The 18481-nt window shown below is 46.1% G+C and overlaps 2 protein-coding genes across 4 annotated transcripts in view; one reads left to right on the plus strand and one right to left on the minus strand.

Moving 5' to 3' along the window:
* Positions 1 to 15466, minus strand: part of LOC142590576 (uncharacterized) — a 36042-nt gene extending 20576 nt beyond the window's left edge. Inside the window, exon 1 of the mRNA XM_075702871.1 lies at positions 15297 to 15466. Coding sequence (XP_075558986.1) covers positions 15297 to 15440 — 144 coding nt within the window. The 5' untranslated portion in view covers positions 15441 to 15466. The remainder of the gene's footprint in view (positions 1 to 15296) is intronic.
* A 73-nt stretch (positions 15467 to 15539) lies between these two features.
* Positions 15540 to 18481, plus strand: part of LPCAT (lysophosphatidylcholine acyltransferase) — a 194751-nt gene continuing 191809 nt past the window's right edge. For all 3 annotated transcript variants that reach the window (XM_075702890.1, XM_075702884.1, XM_075702891.1), the window contains exon 1: positions 15540 to 15831. In XM_075702890.1, the coding sequence (XP_075559005.1) occupies positions 15747 to 15831 (85 nt within the window). In that variant the 5' untranslated portion in view covers positions 15540 to 15746. The remainder of the gene's footprint in view (positions 15832 to 18481) is intronic.

The raw sequence follows: 18481 nt of genomic DNA on the forward strand, positions 1-18481 counted from the left end.
CATTCAAGAGGCGGGAATCAGTGGATGATTTTCGCCTCTAGAATTATGTGATATGCAAGACGTCTTGTCAAGGTGCTGTTAGCAGAGTGCTCCTGTGCGTCAGAAAGCACATACCATCTTATCGAATTCAGTCCAGTGATTCAGACTTTCCGCAATTCATCGCATGCAACGTATCCTTTGGTAAGCTGTGCACAACAGCGATTAATCTATATCTACAACCTTCAGACCGTATTTCAGTGGAAACGCCAGTGGATATCTTCAAAACAGCTCATTCTAATGTATTTATCCGTGGAGACTTCAATGCACACAACATTATCTGGGGCAGTGATCGTTGTGATGCACGTGGTAATGCTATTAATTACGCCATAGATAAACGCAACTTGACTGTTTTAAACGCTGGATCTCCAACATTTATTCGTGGATATGATTATTCAAACTACATAGATGTAACCCTGTTTTCACAAGATCTAGTGAATGGTGTGGCATGGACAACGGATGTGGAAACGCGCGGAAGTGATCGTTTTCCCATCCTTGTGAATCACCCTAGCATGCGCAATGATATAAGGTGTTACAGCAGACTAACCAACTTGAAAGCTTTTTGGTACCGCCTAACGGATCAAATTAATCAACATACAACGCTTTAAAGATTTACTGAATTTTTGCAGGATAGTGTGAATATATGCACAACGAAGGTCTAAATTCCAAAAGATTATGCTGCAGTTGACGGGTATGAACACTTAAGAACCATCAGAGGCCCATCCGAAAGAGCGTACCGACAGAGCGGAAGTTTAAAAGCATACAATTAAAAGCGCTCAGAAAATTCACAATGTAATGCGCAGACGCATGGAAAATTTAGGCAAACAGCGCTGGCTCGATTTCTGTAGCACGCTGTCTCCTCGCACGTCTGTCCCACGAATGTTTCTAGTAATTTGTTCTTTAAGCGGACCTATAAAACAGAGCTTCCCATTTCGTGCTCTCACTGTAGCCCGGAACACGTGTGAGATAATACTTGCAGATGAATTTTGCGAGCTTCTTTCCAGACCTGCTTTTTCATCACAATGTTCAGAATTTGATAATTCAGTAGTGTTAGTTAAGCAGGAAATTAGTGCTTGCTATTGGGCACAACATTCTCAATTAGATCTTGCTTTCACATTGAGCTTCAATGTGCAATTGCATCATGTCGCCAAAAGTCTGCTGCTGGGTCGGACGGCATCACGTACAATATGCTAAGAAACCTCGGGCCGACAGGTACAAATGCTGTCTTAGACATCTATAATAATCTATGGATAGAAGAAACTGTACCTGACTCTTGGAAAGTCGCTCGAATCATCCCAATTTTAAAACAGGGCAAGTTGCCCTTGTGCCTCGAATCCTTCCTCCGGTGAGTTTGACTAGTTGTTTATGCACAATAGTGGAGAAAATGATTGACGCGCGACTTCAATGGTGGTGTAATGAAACGGAGGTGTTATCCAACTACTTAGCAGGTTTTAGAAAACAGAGATGCACAATGGGTGCAATATTGGATATAGTAACCTGTGTAGAACACGAACGTGCATGTGGAAACTTGACGACAGCAGTATTCCTAGACATCAAGAGGGCATTTGACACTGTTATTCACGTTAATGTTTTGCTAAGTATGTTAGAACTCGGAATGTCTGGCAGGTCCTTGCGATGGATTTCTAAATTTTCATCAAGTCGCAAAATATTCGTTCAGACGGATGAAGGAAAGAGTGCTGAACGTTGTCAAACAGGGAGTACCACAGGGAAGCGTACTCAGCCCTTGCGTCATGGCTGATTTAACAAAAAGACTGCCATCACATTTAAGATTCTCACTGTATGCAGATGATGTGTGCATACTACTACGGCCACAGCGTGCGACTCAACTGCTTACGCGCACATGACTCCTCATTGAGTCTGCATTAACTTATCTAGAAATGAATACGAAGTTGGAAAGAAGTTTGACAATTCAGTGAGAGAACTCGCGGCGTCCATTCATCGTCTCGCAGGTTTCAGCTGCATGATCTGTGCTATTATATACGTATGCATAACAAGGGACGCAACCGGGGCGCTATCCTGGACATTGACAATTTCCGCCGAATTGTTGAATTCTCTATCTTGTCAGTTTTGATGAGCTCATAGGGCTGCTACGGCTTCTCTGGTTGGCTGAAAACGCCACCCCGGAGGAACTTGACAGTGCCCAGAATAGCGCTCCCGGTCCTAAACGGTTCTGTACCGATAAATCAATCCAAAAGGAAACAACTGAAGTTCACAGTTAAGCCCGAAACGAAACAACCGATAGATCATCCAAAGCTTGTGAGGCAGTTGATGTTACCAGTTTTGTCAATTAAATCGTTGAACACAGCTCGAACAATATGATCACTTGTCTAAATTAAGATGTGCTGGCTGTGTTGGCCGTGTACGTGCTCCTACTGCGGTCAAAGGCGTAGATCCCGACTCGCGCCAAAATGCCTGATTCGGTATACCGACGACTGTACAAGCGCCCTGCAATGAAGTTTGCCTGTACATGTCGCGCCACCTAGCAGCAGCGGTGAGCATCCGCGAGTAGGGCCTCAGCGCCATTTCCCCATTGTCCGTGGTGCGCTCAGGCCCGCCTGAAAGCCTGCTTTTCCAATTTTCCAATAGATTCCCCACGGCCTCTCGGCAGTTCCTCCGTGAGAAGTGTGAACAAAAAGAACAAGCGCAGATACTGCTGCGTTAAGGATTGTCACAACCACGAAGGAGATGTCAGCATAAAATTGTACCGCTTCCCTTCAATACCGTGGGAAGAAGCCCGGCGGTTGAAGTGTATCGTCGCGGTTCGTGTTGCTCTTGCGGATTTCTGCTAAACGAACTAAGACGTAAATGAAAAAAAAAAAAAGAACAAGCCTTGGCATCCGTAAAAATGCACAATAAAGCGACGACTGCATAAAAACGTGTGAACTGATTCCCGCTGTTGTAAATTGGTTTAGATAGTTGTTTAGCTCGTCTCGCTCCAAAACAAACGCGTCGTGGTTGTTGCGTGTAAAATATAGCTTCGTAAATGCTCCGTGCTGGAGCTTTGTACGCACTGTGCTTTTTGTTGTTCGTCAATATGCCAACGTGCAGTTTCTTTCTTCGCCAAGATCAAGACGCGACTGCTGAAACTGGGCTCATTCATGCGGATGTTTTCTCGTGCTTAAAACAACAGAAATGAGATTGGAGTACACCGCAGCACACGTCGAGTATTCGCAAATTAGCTTTTCTATCGCGTACGCTAGTGCACATTTGTTCAGCCTTCGCGTTGTTTAGTCTCAGCTGATTGCTCTCTATTGTTTCAACGGTGATGACATCTCACGTTCGAGCCCGAACGACAATACCAGAATATGTTCAAGGCACTTTGTCAACGGAGAAAAAAAGCGGTTACCTGCCATTTCGCCAAAGCCTCTACAATTGTGAGGAGCAAGGCACGCTCCACGTAATGAAGCTACAAATTACAGTTGAAAAACGTCTAAGGCCGTATTTGCTCACTTAAGTTGCATAAAATAATAATTTGTTAACTTTGAGTTCGACGTCGTAAGCATGCTCGCTTTGTTGTGACAAACACTTCGCGACCCGCGGTGGTTGCTTAGTGGCTATGGTGTTGGGCTGCATGCTAAGCACGAGGTCGCGAGATCAAATCCCGGCCACGGCAGCCGCATTTCGATGGGGGCGAAATGCGATAACGCCCGTGTACTTAGATTTAGGTGCAGGTTAAAGAACCCCAGGTGCTGCCCACCCAGGCGGTCCAAATTATTTCGGAGTCCCCCCCCCCCCCCCCCCTACGGCGTGCTTCATTATCAGATCGTGGTCCTGGCACCTAAAACCCTATAATTTAATTTAAGCACTTCGCTGCGATGTCCGTGCTGTTTACTTCTTTGACGCGATATACATGGTTGTAGTCGTAAATTTGACATCCTTTCTCAAGCGTCGGTGGTATAAAATGCGCTTCGATGTATTCGATTGCCTTAAAACCACAATTTAGAACGACCGACACGTTTCAAACGAGCGCCGCAAAAGCTTGCCTCCGTAGCAGTGGCCGCCTCGGTGTTTCGCGTAACTGACACGGTGGCGCTGACGGCTGAGACGATCGGTGCACCGCCTGACCATTGAGGATACCTTATATAGAGCTGTGTCGAGTCGCCCAGATGTGGCGCGGCGCGAGGTTATTAGTGCAGGGTCCCGTTGGTTGGTTGTCGTCATGGAGGTCAGAAAAAGAAAGTTTCCTTCCTTCGGGATTCTCAGGGACCATGAACGACAGTGTTGCGTGGTTATTAAATTTGTAGCATTTTATTCACGAGCGTATTATTCACACATTTTAATGTAAAAACTTTAGTAAAGACTAAGTTTGGTATACGCTGTCCGAACGAGACAAACATAGGCTAATTCGTCCACTGGCGCGACTGACGTGTTGCTGGCGCCCCACCGTGTTCTCGGCTCTCTGCTGTCTCACGTTGTTGACGTCGTGTTAAAATTAGTACACGTGCCAAGTGCAGAAACGTTTGTCCGTCACCGCGTCATTTCAGGACCCCCTTCTGAGAGAAACTTGTGGGGAAAAATATTCTGCGTAAATGTCTTCATAGTGTCTTAATGATTTCGGTGTCTTCGACTTCGAAATGCTTTCAAGATTTCTAAATGCACTATACATCAGACTCCTGCTCCATAACTTCATTTAGCATTATAGCTTGGTCAAGCTGGGTTTAGTAGGCAGCTGACTTTTGCTTCCCGAGTTTCACCAGCTACGACGTTTAGCTAGCCGGACGTATACGGCCTCATGGCAATGTCGCGTCACATTTATTGAATTTTATTATTGAATCGTTTCAGCGCCTGAGCTGCGCGATGTCGACGCGATTACCTGAAGCACTCTGAACATCTCGAAGGCGCTTGTAAATTGCGCTTAAAGAAACCTTTTCCCGCTCCTGAGCCAGCATGACGAAAGGATAGGGGCAATATGGAGATCGAGAACTGAAAAGTATTTTCGTTCTCTCTCTCTCTTGCCAACATATAGCGCCTGCCTCTTTAACAAAAGCGCACCCACAGTGGCTAAACCAGATCAAAATACGTTTTTTTTTTTAATTATGGGGTTTTACGCGCCGAAACCACGATCTGATTATGAGGCACGCCGTAGTGAGGGACTCCGAAAATTTGGACCACCTGCGGTTCTTTAACGTGCACCTAAATCTAAGTACACGGGTGTTTTCGCATTTCGCCCCCATCTAAATGCGGCCGCTGTGGCCTTCGTTTGTTTTCCCTAATGCTGGCCAAGAGAATAAAAAATCAAAGAGCACGCACCCACACTTTAAGTATTCGAGCAGCATCAGCTTCGACGAAAGCGAATACCTTGGTTCCGCTGCCGACACGTGTGCTGCGTACCAGATAGGAGTCGCGTGCCTTGCGGCTTCCAGCGGAACCCCGCGCTGCCGTCCGGCGACCTTTTGCTCCGGTCAGCTGAGACGCGGTGATAACTACGCGATCCTCGTCCAGTGACTTGGGTCGCGGAGTCTGCACCCTGACAATTAACGGCCGACATACTTTGGACTGCCGACGCCCATTTGCAGGCGGTCCACGCGGAGCTCGCAGACGCGCATGGTTGCAGGCCCATCGGCCCGATCGCGTGCCCTGCAACCCTACTTGCTTGTATATACCATAGCCACTGAGACGCGCACAAAACGCGCTGCACCACCGCATTGCATTCGTCTCGTGTCCGCAGGGTGGCCTCGGCGGAAGTGCGCAGACGGGCTTGCCGCTTCTATATAGCTCATGAAGGGCACCAGTGGTTGACCATTTTGTTTTTTGTTTGCTTATTGAAGTCAACAGGCATTGCCAGTATATTGACAGGCACTGCGAGACTACATAATCTAATAAATGGGATGCAAGTGAAGCTGTTGCGCTTCACATACTTTCGGTATAAGGTTAAAACGTGATTGACCACAATTAGATCTAGGTCGCGATTGGACAGCGGCTCACCCCGCTTGTTATGTCGTAGTACGACAATATATATATATATATATATATATATATATATATATATATATATATATATATATATATATATATATATATATATATATATATATATATATATATATATATATATATATATATACCGAGGACTGTAGGCAGCTCGCACGAACCCTTACGACCGCTGCTCAAGGTCGTCAAAAGCTGCGGCGTGACAGTGGCGCGCTTACACCACTTTTCCAGACTGGTTCCCTTGTTTGCTTGGGGGTCCTGCCTCACAGCCCTGGTATTTCAACCAAACTCCTTGCACGCTATGATGGCCACTACCGCGTCGTAGACCGTACCTCAGCTGTCACCTACGTTGTAGAACCTGTAACGCCATCCTCCGACCTTAGCCGTACTATGACCCCCTCATCCTACCTACGCCGTAAGTCGCCAGAATGGCTCCTCTTCTCTCCCGGGGTCCATTGTAGTGAAGAGGAAGACGAAGAAAACGCTCTTGTGTCGGCTGTGCCCGCGATCAGCGTTCGTGTAGCAACTAGACTGTGCCTAGTGTCTTATAATAAATCCTCATATTACATTATATATATATATATATATATATATATATATATATATATATATATATATATATATATATATATATATATATATACGTGCAAGAGGCTATGCTCGGGGACAGCAATTACCAGTATTACAATAGGCATATTAGTTGGTTTTCCAGCACCGCGAAGCCGTATTCCAGTCGACGCAGTGCTTTTTTTCGGCAGTGCGCGAATGAAATTCAACGTTTCGCAAAACTTCATATAATGCTTGCCTACAAGTTTTGGCGACCTGAGGTTCTCTAGCGCGGAGCCAAATCATTTCTTTGCAGATATACTTGTTTGTATTTTACAAATGTATAGCTTAGGGATTTAGGTTCTTGCACCTCATGATTGGAGTTTCTGTAAGGATGACGGAGTAAAGCGGGCGTTGATATTATTTGTTTGAACTCGAGAAATACATCTCTGGCCTTTTCTGTCACCGGACTCTCGCTGTGTCTGGTGGTCAAATGAACGCGTGTCTCCGACTTGATCATGCCAAAAAGTAGCATACTCCGATCCATTGGCAGTAGAGTTTGCTTTAGTCACTTGCTCGACGCATGGGACTTGCTCGGTAGATGTGCCTTTCTATCGATAGATGTGCCTTGCTATGGCAGCCAGCACGCTGCGGCTCCGTGCCCCTCGCTGTCGCAGCGCGCTGGCTGCCCGCTGCTGGGTGACGTGAGCAAAACGTCGCCTCGAGGGGCGCGGCTTTGCGCTCGCTGCAGCCTCCCAGTTTCACTTTCGCCCGCTCTTATAGCCGACATTCCTCGTGGCAGTTCGGCGGGTAGTCGCATTTTTCCAGATCCAAAAGTGTATATGCCTTGTACGGAGAGCTCGCTTCAAGTTCCCGGTTACGATGAGCCTGCTGAAACTAAAAGCTGAAAACTTAATTAATGTGTTTTTGTTAATTACCGACTAATTACCACGTATCACCCGTCATTCCGTGGTCGCCACCATTGATGGTATGTCTCTGGAGGAACCGTCCTTTTATTTCAAAACGGCTATATTTGAATATTACTTAGTCATTGCAGAAAAACCGGCAATTAAAAAAAATTAAATCTTCGCTAAAACACCCGGTCTATATTAACTTGGTGGCACTATTCTTCTATAACAACGCAGTTAGAAATCTTCTCTTGCTTTCATCATAAAACAAAAGCGTGAATTGATCTTCAATTTTCGCGGTTAAAAAGAATGTTTTGCGAGTAGAATATGTAAAACACGTGAAATTCAGTTTCAGCACACATGTGGCTTTAGACTGTCTTTTTTTTTTTTTTTTTGACAGACCTGATAAAAATGAGGAAAACTTCTGTGAATAGAAATTGGAGATGTTATTGCACTGAAAAGTTAAGACAGTAAAGTTTATCGAAGCAAAGTTTTCCAAGCGCGGGGAAAAAAAATGGAAGAGCAGCGACAACGTCGGTGCCCCACATTGGTCGGAATCACGGCGGCGGGTATACAGGTGGGAGAGACAAACAAGGCCCTGCCTGCGCGCTCTATCCCCGAGCTGTCGCTGCTTCACCATGAAACGTGCTGTTGAATTGCATGAATGAGTGAGCAAAACTTCATTTGAACGGAAGGCTCTCTGGCTTAGGGAGAAAGTTGGGCAATGAGAGTAGGATAGGTGAAAGCTATCAGCGGCCTTGAAGTCTGGCTTGTCACGCAAAATGCCGTGCACAGTGCGTTCGTTTTCCGGAGTTCGGCTCTGGTTTCTCTTTATATTCCCCCTTTTCCTGTGTGGGGTATCAAACTGGACGCCCGTTTGGCTGACCTCCCTGCATTTCCTCTCCTCACTCTCTCTCTTGGCTCTGCTTGAGACGCTGCACTAGAGCGGGCCTACACGTTTGCAGAGTTGATCATGTTGTCGCGCTGGGCTTTCAGCCGGAGCATCTGTAATCGCCGCAAGTACAAAGGCAGTGCGAGTACACTTGCGAGGCGCAAACATGCGGGGTCTCGCGTCCCATCGTGCGGACACCCGCTGCAGCGAACGAAAGCGGCACACGGAACCAAGTCCTCACATTCAACTGGCCGATCACATTTGTCCTCCGTCTTTACAGTGCATAAACGTACGGTTTGTCTCGCACAATTTCAGTTCGCTCGGTGGACGTGAGAACCCAGTGCGAAAGGAGCAATCACAGTGCGTACTAGTCGCGTGCATGGAACACTATATAATATCGTGACGCACATGGCGACTTGTTTTCGTGTGAAAACAAAGAATCTGATGTTCAGTGTAAAGCCGTTCTAGAAGCTTTGGACGGAAATTCGATAGGTAATGAGCAATTTTTCAGGGCACTTAGCTCAGGTCCGAAACGCATGTCGCTGGCTCGGCGTATGTTTCTGTTTCAAAGCAGTACTCCAGACAGGCTTTAGAATCTCCTGACTGGTTTTAGAAATGCTGCGTATTTAACGCAACAGAACGGCTTGTTGGCCTAGTCGATGCTTACTAAAATACATTTTTTTTTGCCACAAGTTACAACACACACAAAAGGAAGACACGTAGAAGACGCGCTCGACAGCATCGAGAGCGACGTCGTTTTGGGTGCTGAGGGCGCCCGCGAAGCATCCGACGAGGACGACTTCTCTGGTAGTTTCGACGAGGATGCCGCTTGTGGCATAGACTATCGAGATTTAGTAGCCGAGCTTATACGGTAAATGAAAGTGTGTCATGTTGAAAGTTTCTTGTTTTTCTAAAATGATATGGGTCGACCTAATCTCGAACTGTAAGTTTTTCATTCTCAGAGCGATCAACGTATAGGAGTCGACCTATATTCGTGTTTGACCTATTTTCGAATAAATATGGTAGTTGCAACATACGATGTCCTGCACACTTATGCATATGGTCATGGGCAGATGTATGACAGTCTCATTAGGTGCGTTCGTGCGTTCATGCGTGCGTTCATGCGTGCGTTCATGCGTGCGTTCATGCGTGCGTTCGTGCGTGCGTTCGTGCGTGCGTGTGTAAAAGGGGGTGGCCGGGTGGGAGGGGGTGGCAAGGCCATTCCTCTAGAACTGCTAGCGGAATGAGTGCTTATAGCGTATCATATCAGCCACATTTTACCGATAAAGCTGAAGAATTTTAGAATCTAGAATTGTACTATTCATGAATCGTCATTAAGGGCTAGTGCAGCAGAGTGAGCTAGTGGACCCTGCTGAATCAGAGTACGCCATTTGGAAAACTTTCGAATAAAATAAATAAGAAAAGCGATAAGGAAGTAATTCAGAACATATGTTATCGTTGGACATTGGACTGCCAGTGCCAAAAAGTGGTGTGATCTGCAGATTTCGGATCAAGTGCCAACATATTGAGAGAAATATAAGACCAGTTTCCTGTCGACCTTCCAGCGCAATGATGCCACGAGACGGTATCTTGGTATAATCTAAATAGCTATTTCGGGTCCTTGTCAAGATCCATGGTATCGAAATGAACGTACTCACGGACAGTGACGACTTTATTTCCATCATCAACAAGAAAAGAAGAGACACCAGTCGTTTGCATAGCGGGAGAGCGCTGCCCGTCCAAGGTTACGATGAGGCGATAAGCTCCCATAATGAGTGGGCATCTGTGTTGACGGAATTTCGAGGACATCGCATAACTACGTGTTGGCAACGCCCTGATGTCGCCTACAACTTCCTTTCATCTCGTCTCGACACGACAAAGGTAAGGAATAACCTTTATAGGGACAATGGGTTGAAGATAGCGCAAAAGTGACGCAAGGCGTGGAGACAACAAACCCTCTATGGTCAATCCACTTCGTGAAGGCATATGAGAACGAAGTATCCAGAGCTCGTCTGCATAGAAAATTATCCTCCGGCGACGCAGACGCACGCTGTTCCATTTACTAATAAAATGTTCGTATAGCCCAAGTGCATGAAAAAAAAAAAAGACTACACAAGACAGAGCGCTATTCCTTCTTGTTTCCCATGTACTTGCGCTATACGAACAAGCCCAAATTTACACGATGGTCTTCCTTTTGAGCAAGCAAGCAAACAGTGGTTCGGGAAGCCTCGTGCAACATGTAAAGAGAGCGGAAGGCATGGTTAAAATAGGAATTGCGAGTGACGTTGGAGGCCGACAGCATTCGACCGCAGTTTCGCATTTGTTGTGCCCATACTACTGCCGCTAAAGAAAATGCTAATTCGTCCTTGCACTGATTATAGCACTCTTAACTGCCAAACTGAGTTACTACTGCTTCCAATGCCAATATCTGTTACTGCCGTATTGTCGAAGAGAACGGTGGCTGCGACTTATTTTCACGGATTTGTGAATGCTTATGGTAGATTTCATTGAACTAAAGGAGACCAAACATGCGCACATCAGTTACGCTCTTTCCATTTGTCCGGATATGATTGCCTGCCCTTTGGTTAGAAGAATGAATGAGCCTGGTTATAAAATATCACGAATGTCATTCCGAAATTACAGTTGGGCTGTTTTGGCAACGTTGATATGAACGCCGTCATCATGTTTTGAAAGACAGAAGAAGAGCATGAACATCAGACTTCTCAAGTCTCCGACGCCCTAAACCTATAGCGCAGCCGAATATGAGCTTCCAGAAAAACGCGCTCTTTCAAGATAAAATTACCTTTCTCAGCAGGGTCTTCAACGGCTGTAGTAAAAGTACAAGCAGGAGACCATTGAAATAATTTCGAAGTTGATCAGGCCTTAATACGTGCAGTCCTTGCGCGTATCTTTAGGCCTTTCTGGATATTGGTCCTTTACAAAAGCCTTTGCAATCAAGACGAAGTGTTTCGCACGTTTGACGCAAGACGTGCCATTAGTGGAATGCGTGTGAAAGTGCTTATACCGTGAAACAGTAAAGCTCATATCATGAGACTTTTCCGTTGCACAAACAATTCTCAATTAGCCGTTTCTCTTTAAGAATGATGCATCGCATTATACTATAACTGGTACGGTATTTTATCAGAAGCTGTCACATCAGTTTGATAATCAGAGGCACCATATATGGTGGGATATTAACATAATTGTAAACTGGGGGCTGCATAAGTGCACTATACACCAAGAGTAGAAAGTAAGCCCAAATCGTCTTGAAAGCTGTGCAGTATTTTCGAACCTATATACGTATAGCAGGAGCGAAGTCACACTTTTCACGTACAATCAGACACTGACTAGCTTTTTCGAGCTGACGTACACAACCTCGAGGACGCATTGCAAGATGTATTACTACCTGCAACATTTTCGCATAGTCATTTCGTGCTACCATGTGGCCCGCTATTCACTGGTGCAAATTCAGTGTCGATATTGTATATGAAACGAGCGAACATCCGGAACAAACCACTTACACGATACTGCGGGAAGGAACAGAAGACATGCGTTGATGGAAAATGCCATGCGGCCAGCAACAATGGTTCCAAAGGTTCATATTTATTATGATACATCAGAGTCCGGTGAAAATTATGAATTTTGCTGTAAATAAGAAAAAAAAACAAGCTACTGAAACTATTTACATTTCGGGTATGCAAGAATACATCAGCAACGACAGAAGTGCTCCGTTCTTGCGTCTGCAGCGATACCTGTCTCCAACTTTCGGCAAGGCTTGAGACAAAGACGGTCCGTGAAAATGCACTTACGGATGTTAAGAACTGACCCACCTAGCGACAATGCACACTGGCTCATGGAATGCATTTCACAAGTCACTGTTGCAATATCTGCATGGACATATGTATAATTCCATTTCCATATTATGCCACATGGCACGTGGAAATGACACATTCGCAGGTACCACATGTGTCAAGCAAAGAAAGGGAAGTTCAGACAGCCTACCAGACACCATGATATGGCAAATGAGTTCTGCAGAAGCCCGCAAGGTGGAGCTAAGTTAATGAAAAGGAAAAAAAAATGTCATCCTCCCGGCTGTAGCACGAGGCTACAAGGAAACCCACGCGGGTTTCTCAGAAAGAAAACTTAGCAGTTGAAGAAAGATTCCTATTGGTCCGGGGGATTCGTCCTGGTCCGAGATGAGGACGAATCCTCCGGACCAAGAGGAATTTTCCTGCAACTACAAAGTTTTCTTTTTGAGAAACTCGCGTGGGTTTCCTTGTAGTCTCGTGCTACAGTCGGGCGGATGACATCTTTTTTCATGACATCATGATAACTTCACAGCACTAGCAAGTTCTTTTTGAACTAATTCGCATGGATTTCGCGAAGCTACCAAAAGAAGGCCGAACGCGCCGTTAAAACGAACACTTTCCTACTTTTAGTGCAGACAAACGTTCCTGAATTACCCTGGTAAATGCAGGAAAAGATATATCAGCTGTGCAAAAATACTGGTCTGCTTCAAGGTGAATCTTTCAGAGGCAAAAAAAGAAGATAGTACGCGACAATAAACCCGTCTTACGTATCGTTAAACTCTGACAAAGTGGGCCCTGTAGGTGACAGCATGAGTAGCAAATTTAGCTCGCCATATATCCTGCACCAAATGGCCTAGCGGAGCGTGCCATCCAGTATGCAAATCAGCATTTGTACCCAAAGTTTCTGGCAGAGCTTCCTTGCGCCCGCTTTTGCCCATCATAACCAGTCATATGCAAGTGGCTTGAGTTGCATATTTCCTAGTGCCACTTGAGGAGTCATGCCCATGTTTCCTGCAGACAGTACGTGCGTCTGCTAAGCAACCTTGAACTAACCGAGACAAAGAAAGGTAAACAGAAGAAATTCAAACATCTACACACAATGAATGAAGAGAAGTATTGACAGTAGGCGGGAAGACGTTGATGACGAGGTCATAAGAAGAAAGAAATTAGGACTCCTATAACATTAACTTGTCTGCCCTACTCCTAAACCCTACCCACTGGCGAAGACGGCATCTCAGTACGGCGCCTTGAAGACAATCTGGCACCTTGGGGCTTCCGGTGTTCCTCCCGTTCCCGGTCACAAGAGCCTATTGAAAATGCTTTTAGTTACTACGCCGGGAGGTGTCAGCAAGCCAGGGAGGATGAAGCGGGTTGTCCGTTCAGCCGCAATTAAAAACAGCGTCGCAGGCTTTGGCTGACGCTCGGGCCCGCTGCACCGTGTCATAGGGCTTGGGGAGGGCCGCGGCTTGTCAGCCGTAAGACCACGGTTAGCTCATGGCGTCAATATAACCGAGGCGCCTGCACTGAATCCCAATTTCACCGCGAATGTGATGGCGCGCAAATACGCCAGAGGCATTTTACTATAAGTATAGTGCCCTGCTAATGACAGGCTTAAGTTCGGCTTCGTAAATATGTCTCTTAAACTCAGTAACTGAAATTATGTCAGTATTATCGTGTTAGTTAAAGAATTTATCATTGTGATTTGCCGTGTTGGCAACGTCCGCCTGTCCACATAATCGTTCTGCGTATTCGGAATTTCACTTCTGTTCAGAGTTGCTTTAAACATATGTAGTAACCTTAGAAAACAAACAAATAAAGAACTGATATGCCCCGTGTAAACGGTAAGGGGAACGAGGAAAAACAGGCAAAGCACACAGGAAGCGCTGTTAAAACGTACTACGTTGCGAACACCGCAACAAACACGAAAAAAAGTGAGAATGAGAGAGAGAGAGAGAGAGAGAGAGAGAGAGAGAAACCAGTGAAAAAAAAAACAGCACATGTCGTCAGCATAGTACATGTAGTGTTTAGCGTGTGGCTAGTCTGAAAGCGTTGTTAACACTTTTCAATACATGTGCCGCGTAATCCGGATCGGAACACTGGCTCGATAATTAGGGTGGCGATAATTAGGCGACGATAGCCACAATGCTGCCGAGTCACGTGCCGCTTTTAATTACGCGCGAAACACTTTACGTAAGGCCACTAGTCCAACATAGGGAAGCGCGTTTAGTGCATGGCTGTTGGATAAAAGAGATTACACAGCTTACCTGTTTCCTTACTGAATGAGTTAGTGGATAACTCCGTCAAGAATGAATATAACAGACGAAAAAACATAAATCCTGAATAGCGTTCTCCTAGTTACGTGCGGGAATTCCAGTCAGACATTGCAGGACGATATAGCGCGTGGCATCAATCACCGATGACTTTTCAAAGTGTCAATAAAGGCTGTTCGCAGTTCTTGTGCACTTTTTCGGGGTAACTCTGTGATCAATGAAATTCAAATAAAGCGGCTAATGAGGAAGCGACACAAGTCCACACACGGGCGGCCCCCTTCCCGAGAAGTGAACGGCGGAACATAAAAGAGAGTGATGTGCTTTGACAGAGGAAATACTCTTGCATGCAGGGCAAGAGTATTTTATAAGGAAAAGCAGAAAAAAAAAACGATAAACAAAAGCGAAGAAAGCCTTACTCCGTGTTCGTCGCCGATAAAGAGCGCACTCAGTCATTGATGACAGTCGTCATGGAAACGAGAAACTCCGTGGTCAACAACAGGCCGCTTTCACTCGTGACTCCAACGAAAGTGAAACTAAAATGATTTCTCCATGGAGGTACGCTTGCGATTGAATATAAAATGAAGTACATTATGATTATCTGTAGACGACGGGAGAACTTTCCATATCCTTACGGACGATTACTGAGCATTCACGAGCGAATATCTGGAGAGGGACGAAAGCGACACAGCAGTATTTTGAGGCGCTTAGCAGGAATTTCAACGCTTTTCTTCAAAAACTATTGAACCGCGACTACCACCGCTTGCTGTTCCCTCTCTAGTGATTTTTCTTTTCTCTTTTGCATCAGGACGGAATGAGAGTCCAACGAAGAAGGTATTTGATGGAGGGACAACACTCTTGTGAGAATAATTAATTGAATACGCACCTCAAGGACAATAACCAGCCACCCGTCTGGCTTTCGACGCCTTGCGAGTCGTACTTTGCCACCGAACGGCAGATTGTCGGCGCCTTCATTTTCCTTGGCGACGTTTCGCTTTCCCTGCTTAGACCTGCGCCTCGCTCCTGTCATGCTGGCTTCACCACGCTGTCAGAGAGAGCGCCGACAAACCAGACACTGCCTGACAACGACGCGGCGAGATGGCGCCACGGGCGCTCAGCGGCAAATCGAAAATGGCGGATGGTGGCGTAGCGGCAGTGGCTGCGCGAAGTTGTGGATAAGCGGACGCCGATCTTCCTCGTAGTAACCTTGTCCTAGAAGAGAGGTAGCGCTTGCCTCTTGCGCGTGCGAAGCTCCATCGCATCACATCCATCGCCGGTTCAGCGGAGGCGCCAGATCACAAGAACTTCGGACGGCGACGCGGACTCCGCTAGCATCATGAATGAAGCTGACAGTCCGGCGGGCGAGCGTCCCATCTTCGACGCATCGAAATTTCCCTTGGGGGATGCCAAGATTTTGCCAGGTCAGTGGCCACGAGAAGGGAGAGGAAGAGCGGAGGAGACTGAGAAATGCGTTAGCACTTCCTGCACTTCGTCGCTCGGTTCATTGCTGTCGTTAAGTTTCTAAACCTTCGTGGAAAATATTATTTTTCGAACGGTTCGCGTCTGGGAAAACCCCTCGGTGCTGCTGTTGTCACCGGTACATATTTAGGAGCTTGTTGCGTGCCCGCTGTTGAAGTTGGCCGCGGCCACGTAACGGGAGTGAACCGGTCGAACTCGCATTTCTGACGACGAGTTGCGTTTCTGCTGATACGTGAACGATCGAAGTAGAAAAGTGCTGTGTCTGTTGACAGCGAAGTGCACACTGTATCGGTCCCGGTATAGTTCGCTAGAAATCAAAGACGTTTACTCAACAACAAACCGCTATTAAATATTATTTAGGGCACTCGATTTTTCGATACGAAGTGTTTGCATAATCCGTCATATATTTTTTTTAACAAGTGGTGCTTCAAAACGTTCTGTTGTTCGCGCTTATTTTAACATGGAGCAGCTCTCATTTGCTTCAGAAGCTGGCACTTGCTTACGCCTTGTTTAGTGTGCGTTCACCTCAAACTCACCGTAGACCAAAAAAAAAAAAATTTAAGTTTCCACGACTGTCGTATCAAGTGCGTAACGATTATGCATGTCAAAAACATCGGCCTGCTCTTTGTTAGTCAAAATTTAGTTACCATAATTTTGAGACGAAAAATAGTGGGGGGGGGGAGGGGGGGGGCAAGGCGGGTCCTTCGATCGTCCGTCAGGTTCTTTCTCTTCGACTGCTGCAAAAAGCAAGAGATGCAGAGGCTTGGCCCCCCTGGCGCCTGGCCTAGCATTCGTAGCCTTAACAGTCGTTATGTTCGTGTATGGAGCGGCCTCCTTCCGTTGTGCGTGCGTGCGCATGTGTATGTGCGTGTGTGTGCGCGCTGCTGGTCACCAACCGACGTTGCGCTAAAACACCATTTCTGGCTTATACTGATGGCCGTTAAAGAGGTAGTCTCCCAAATAGCGTCAACAACGACAGCTTAGTTTAATCTTTTTTGTTTAATTCGGTCAATCTTTTTCGTTTTTCGTTTAATCTTTTTGAAGTATGGCTTGACTCCACTAGCTTTCCATCGCCTACACCGTTTTCTGGTCTGTATCGTTCAAGCTAGTGATAATTTTTTCGTCCACTGCCGCGCGTTTCCTGTGTCGGCACCCCACAGTTCTGCCCTGTTAGTCGATATAAATGTAGATCGTGCGAATTTTGATCGTCGCTATAAAGCGTTTATGCGTTATCATCATTGCGGGATAGCTCTGTATAGCACATCTTATTTAATTTGACTGGTGGCATCTTATACCGTGTTTCTGAATATCCTTGTTACTGTGTCATCATCAAGTGCACACATTGTCCATGTTAGCCGGGTGCTTATTAGGCCCTGATTTGAGTATGATACCACCGGTTGCAGCGGTACTAACTCTGAAAAACCATGATACATAGCTAACCGTTTTTAATCTGGGGCTTGCGGCCGATGTTTACGCGTAAAAATGTTTTGAGACCATTTGGCGACTGTACGCTGACCAAATATCGAAAGGTAACGCCATGGCGTAGACCTGTCAGAGCGCCCGGAAATAGCTTTGCTGATTCGGCTTCCGGCTCAAATACCTTTTTTACGTTTGAGTACAGCTCAGGATCGTCCGCTGTTTCGTTTGCGGTCATGATTGGTCACTACGAACTGTTGTGCGTGCGGCTCGGTCGGATTCAGAAGCTTTTTCATTTGCCATTTCTGATTTGTCAGCTGCTTTAGTACTACCTCCCCCCTCGCTCATTCTGTCCCGCTATTGCGATTGGCCATGCACCCATTCTTGTGAACCGTTATTGCGTATGATTGGCTTCGTGAGTCCGACCCTTTCGTCCATATTGGTTCGTTAATGCGCCTTTCAGAGCACGTGCAATAAAGCACGTGCTCTTGCCGAGCTGTAACACGAGCGAAGATTCATCGCATATATCCAATAATTTTAATATTTCCTGATGCCGCATACAACGAACTTAATCGTTTGTGACAAACATGTTGCTCGTAAAATGAAAACTCATAAAGGAATAGGCGTTCGTTGAACATTTTGAAGGCTGCGAAATAAACAAATCCACCGCATAAGGTTGCAGGTAAGCGTCCAGTTCATGCATTTTTCGGTCTGAAAGACGGATGGCACCCAGGCCAGGTTTATGTAACGATTCTATTCCGATATTAGTCCTTTCCCACTTCGTCAGTGGTCATAGCGGCGCAGCGCCCTCGTTATCACCTGGATTGATCGACCGGCCGCGTTGATAAGAAAGGAATAGTGTCGAGCGAAGGGAATCCTTTCATTATATCGAGCCAGCTGTGGGTAACGGAAGCAGTTTAGAAAAAAAAAAAAAGACGTTCAAGAACTTCCTTTTACGTAAGGATAAGAACTGGCTAAATACTGGAGCCCGGAGAATTCCAGCCCCAGGCAAAAATATTTTGCTGACTGCATTAAAGCGCGCCCGGATGATTTCCTTGAGCCCGCCATACTGCCGATTCCCGCGCATGTTGCACTATCAAATGTTGCGATGGAAAAATAAAAATAAAAAGGACGACATTAAGAGGAAGCTTTAGCTTGGGCCCAACTCTGACGCGG

The sequence above is a fragment of the Dermacentor variabilis genome, chromosome 1, assembly GCF_050947875.1.
Source record: "Dermacentor variabilis isolate Ectoservices chromosome 1, ASM5094787v1, whole genome shotgun sequence".
NCBI classification, from domain to species: domain Eukaryota; kingdom Metazoa; phylum Arthropoda; class Arachnida; order Ixodida; family Ixodidae; genus Dermacentor; species Dermacentor variabilis.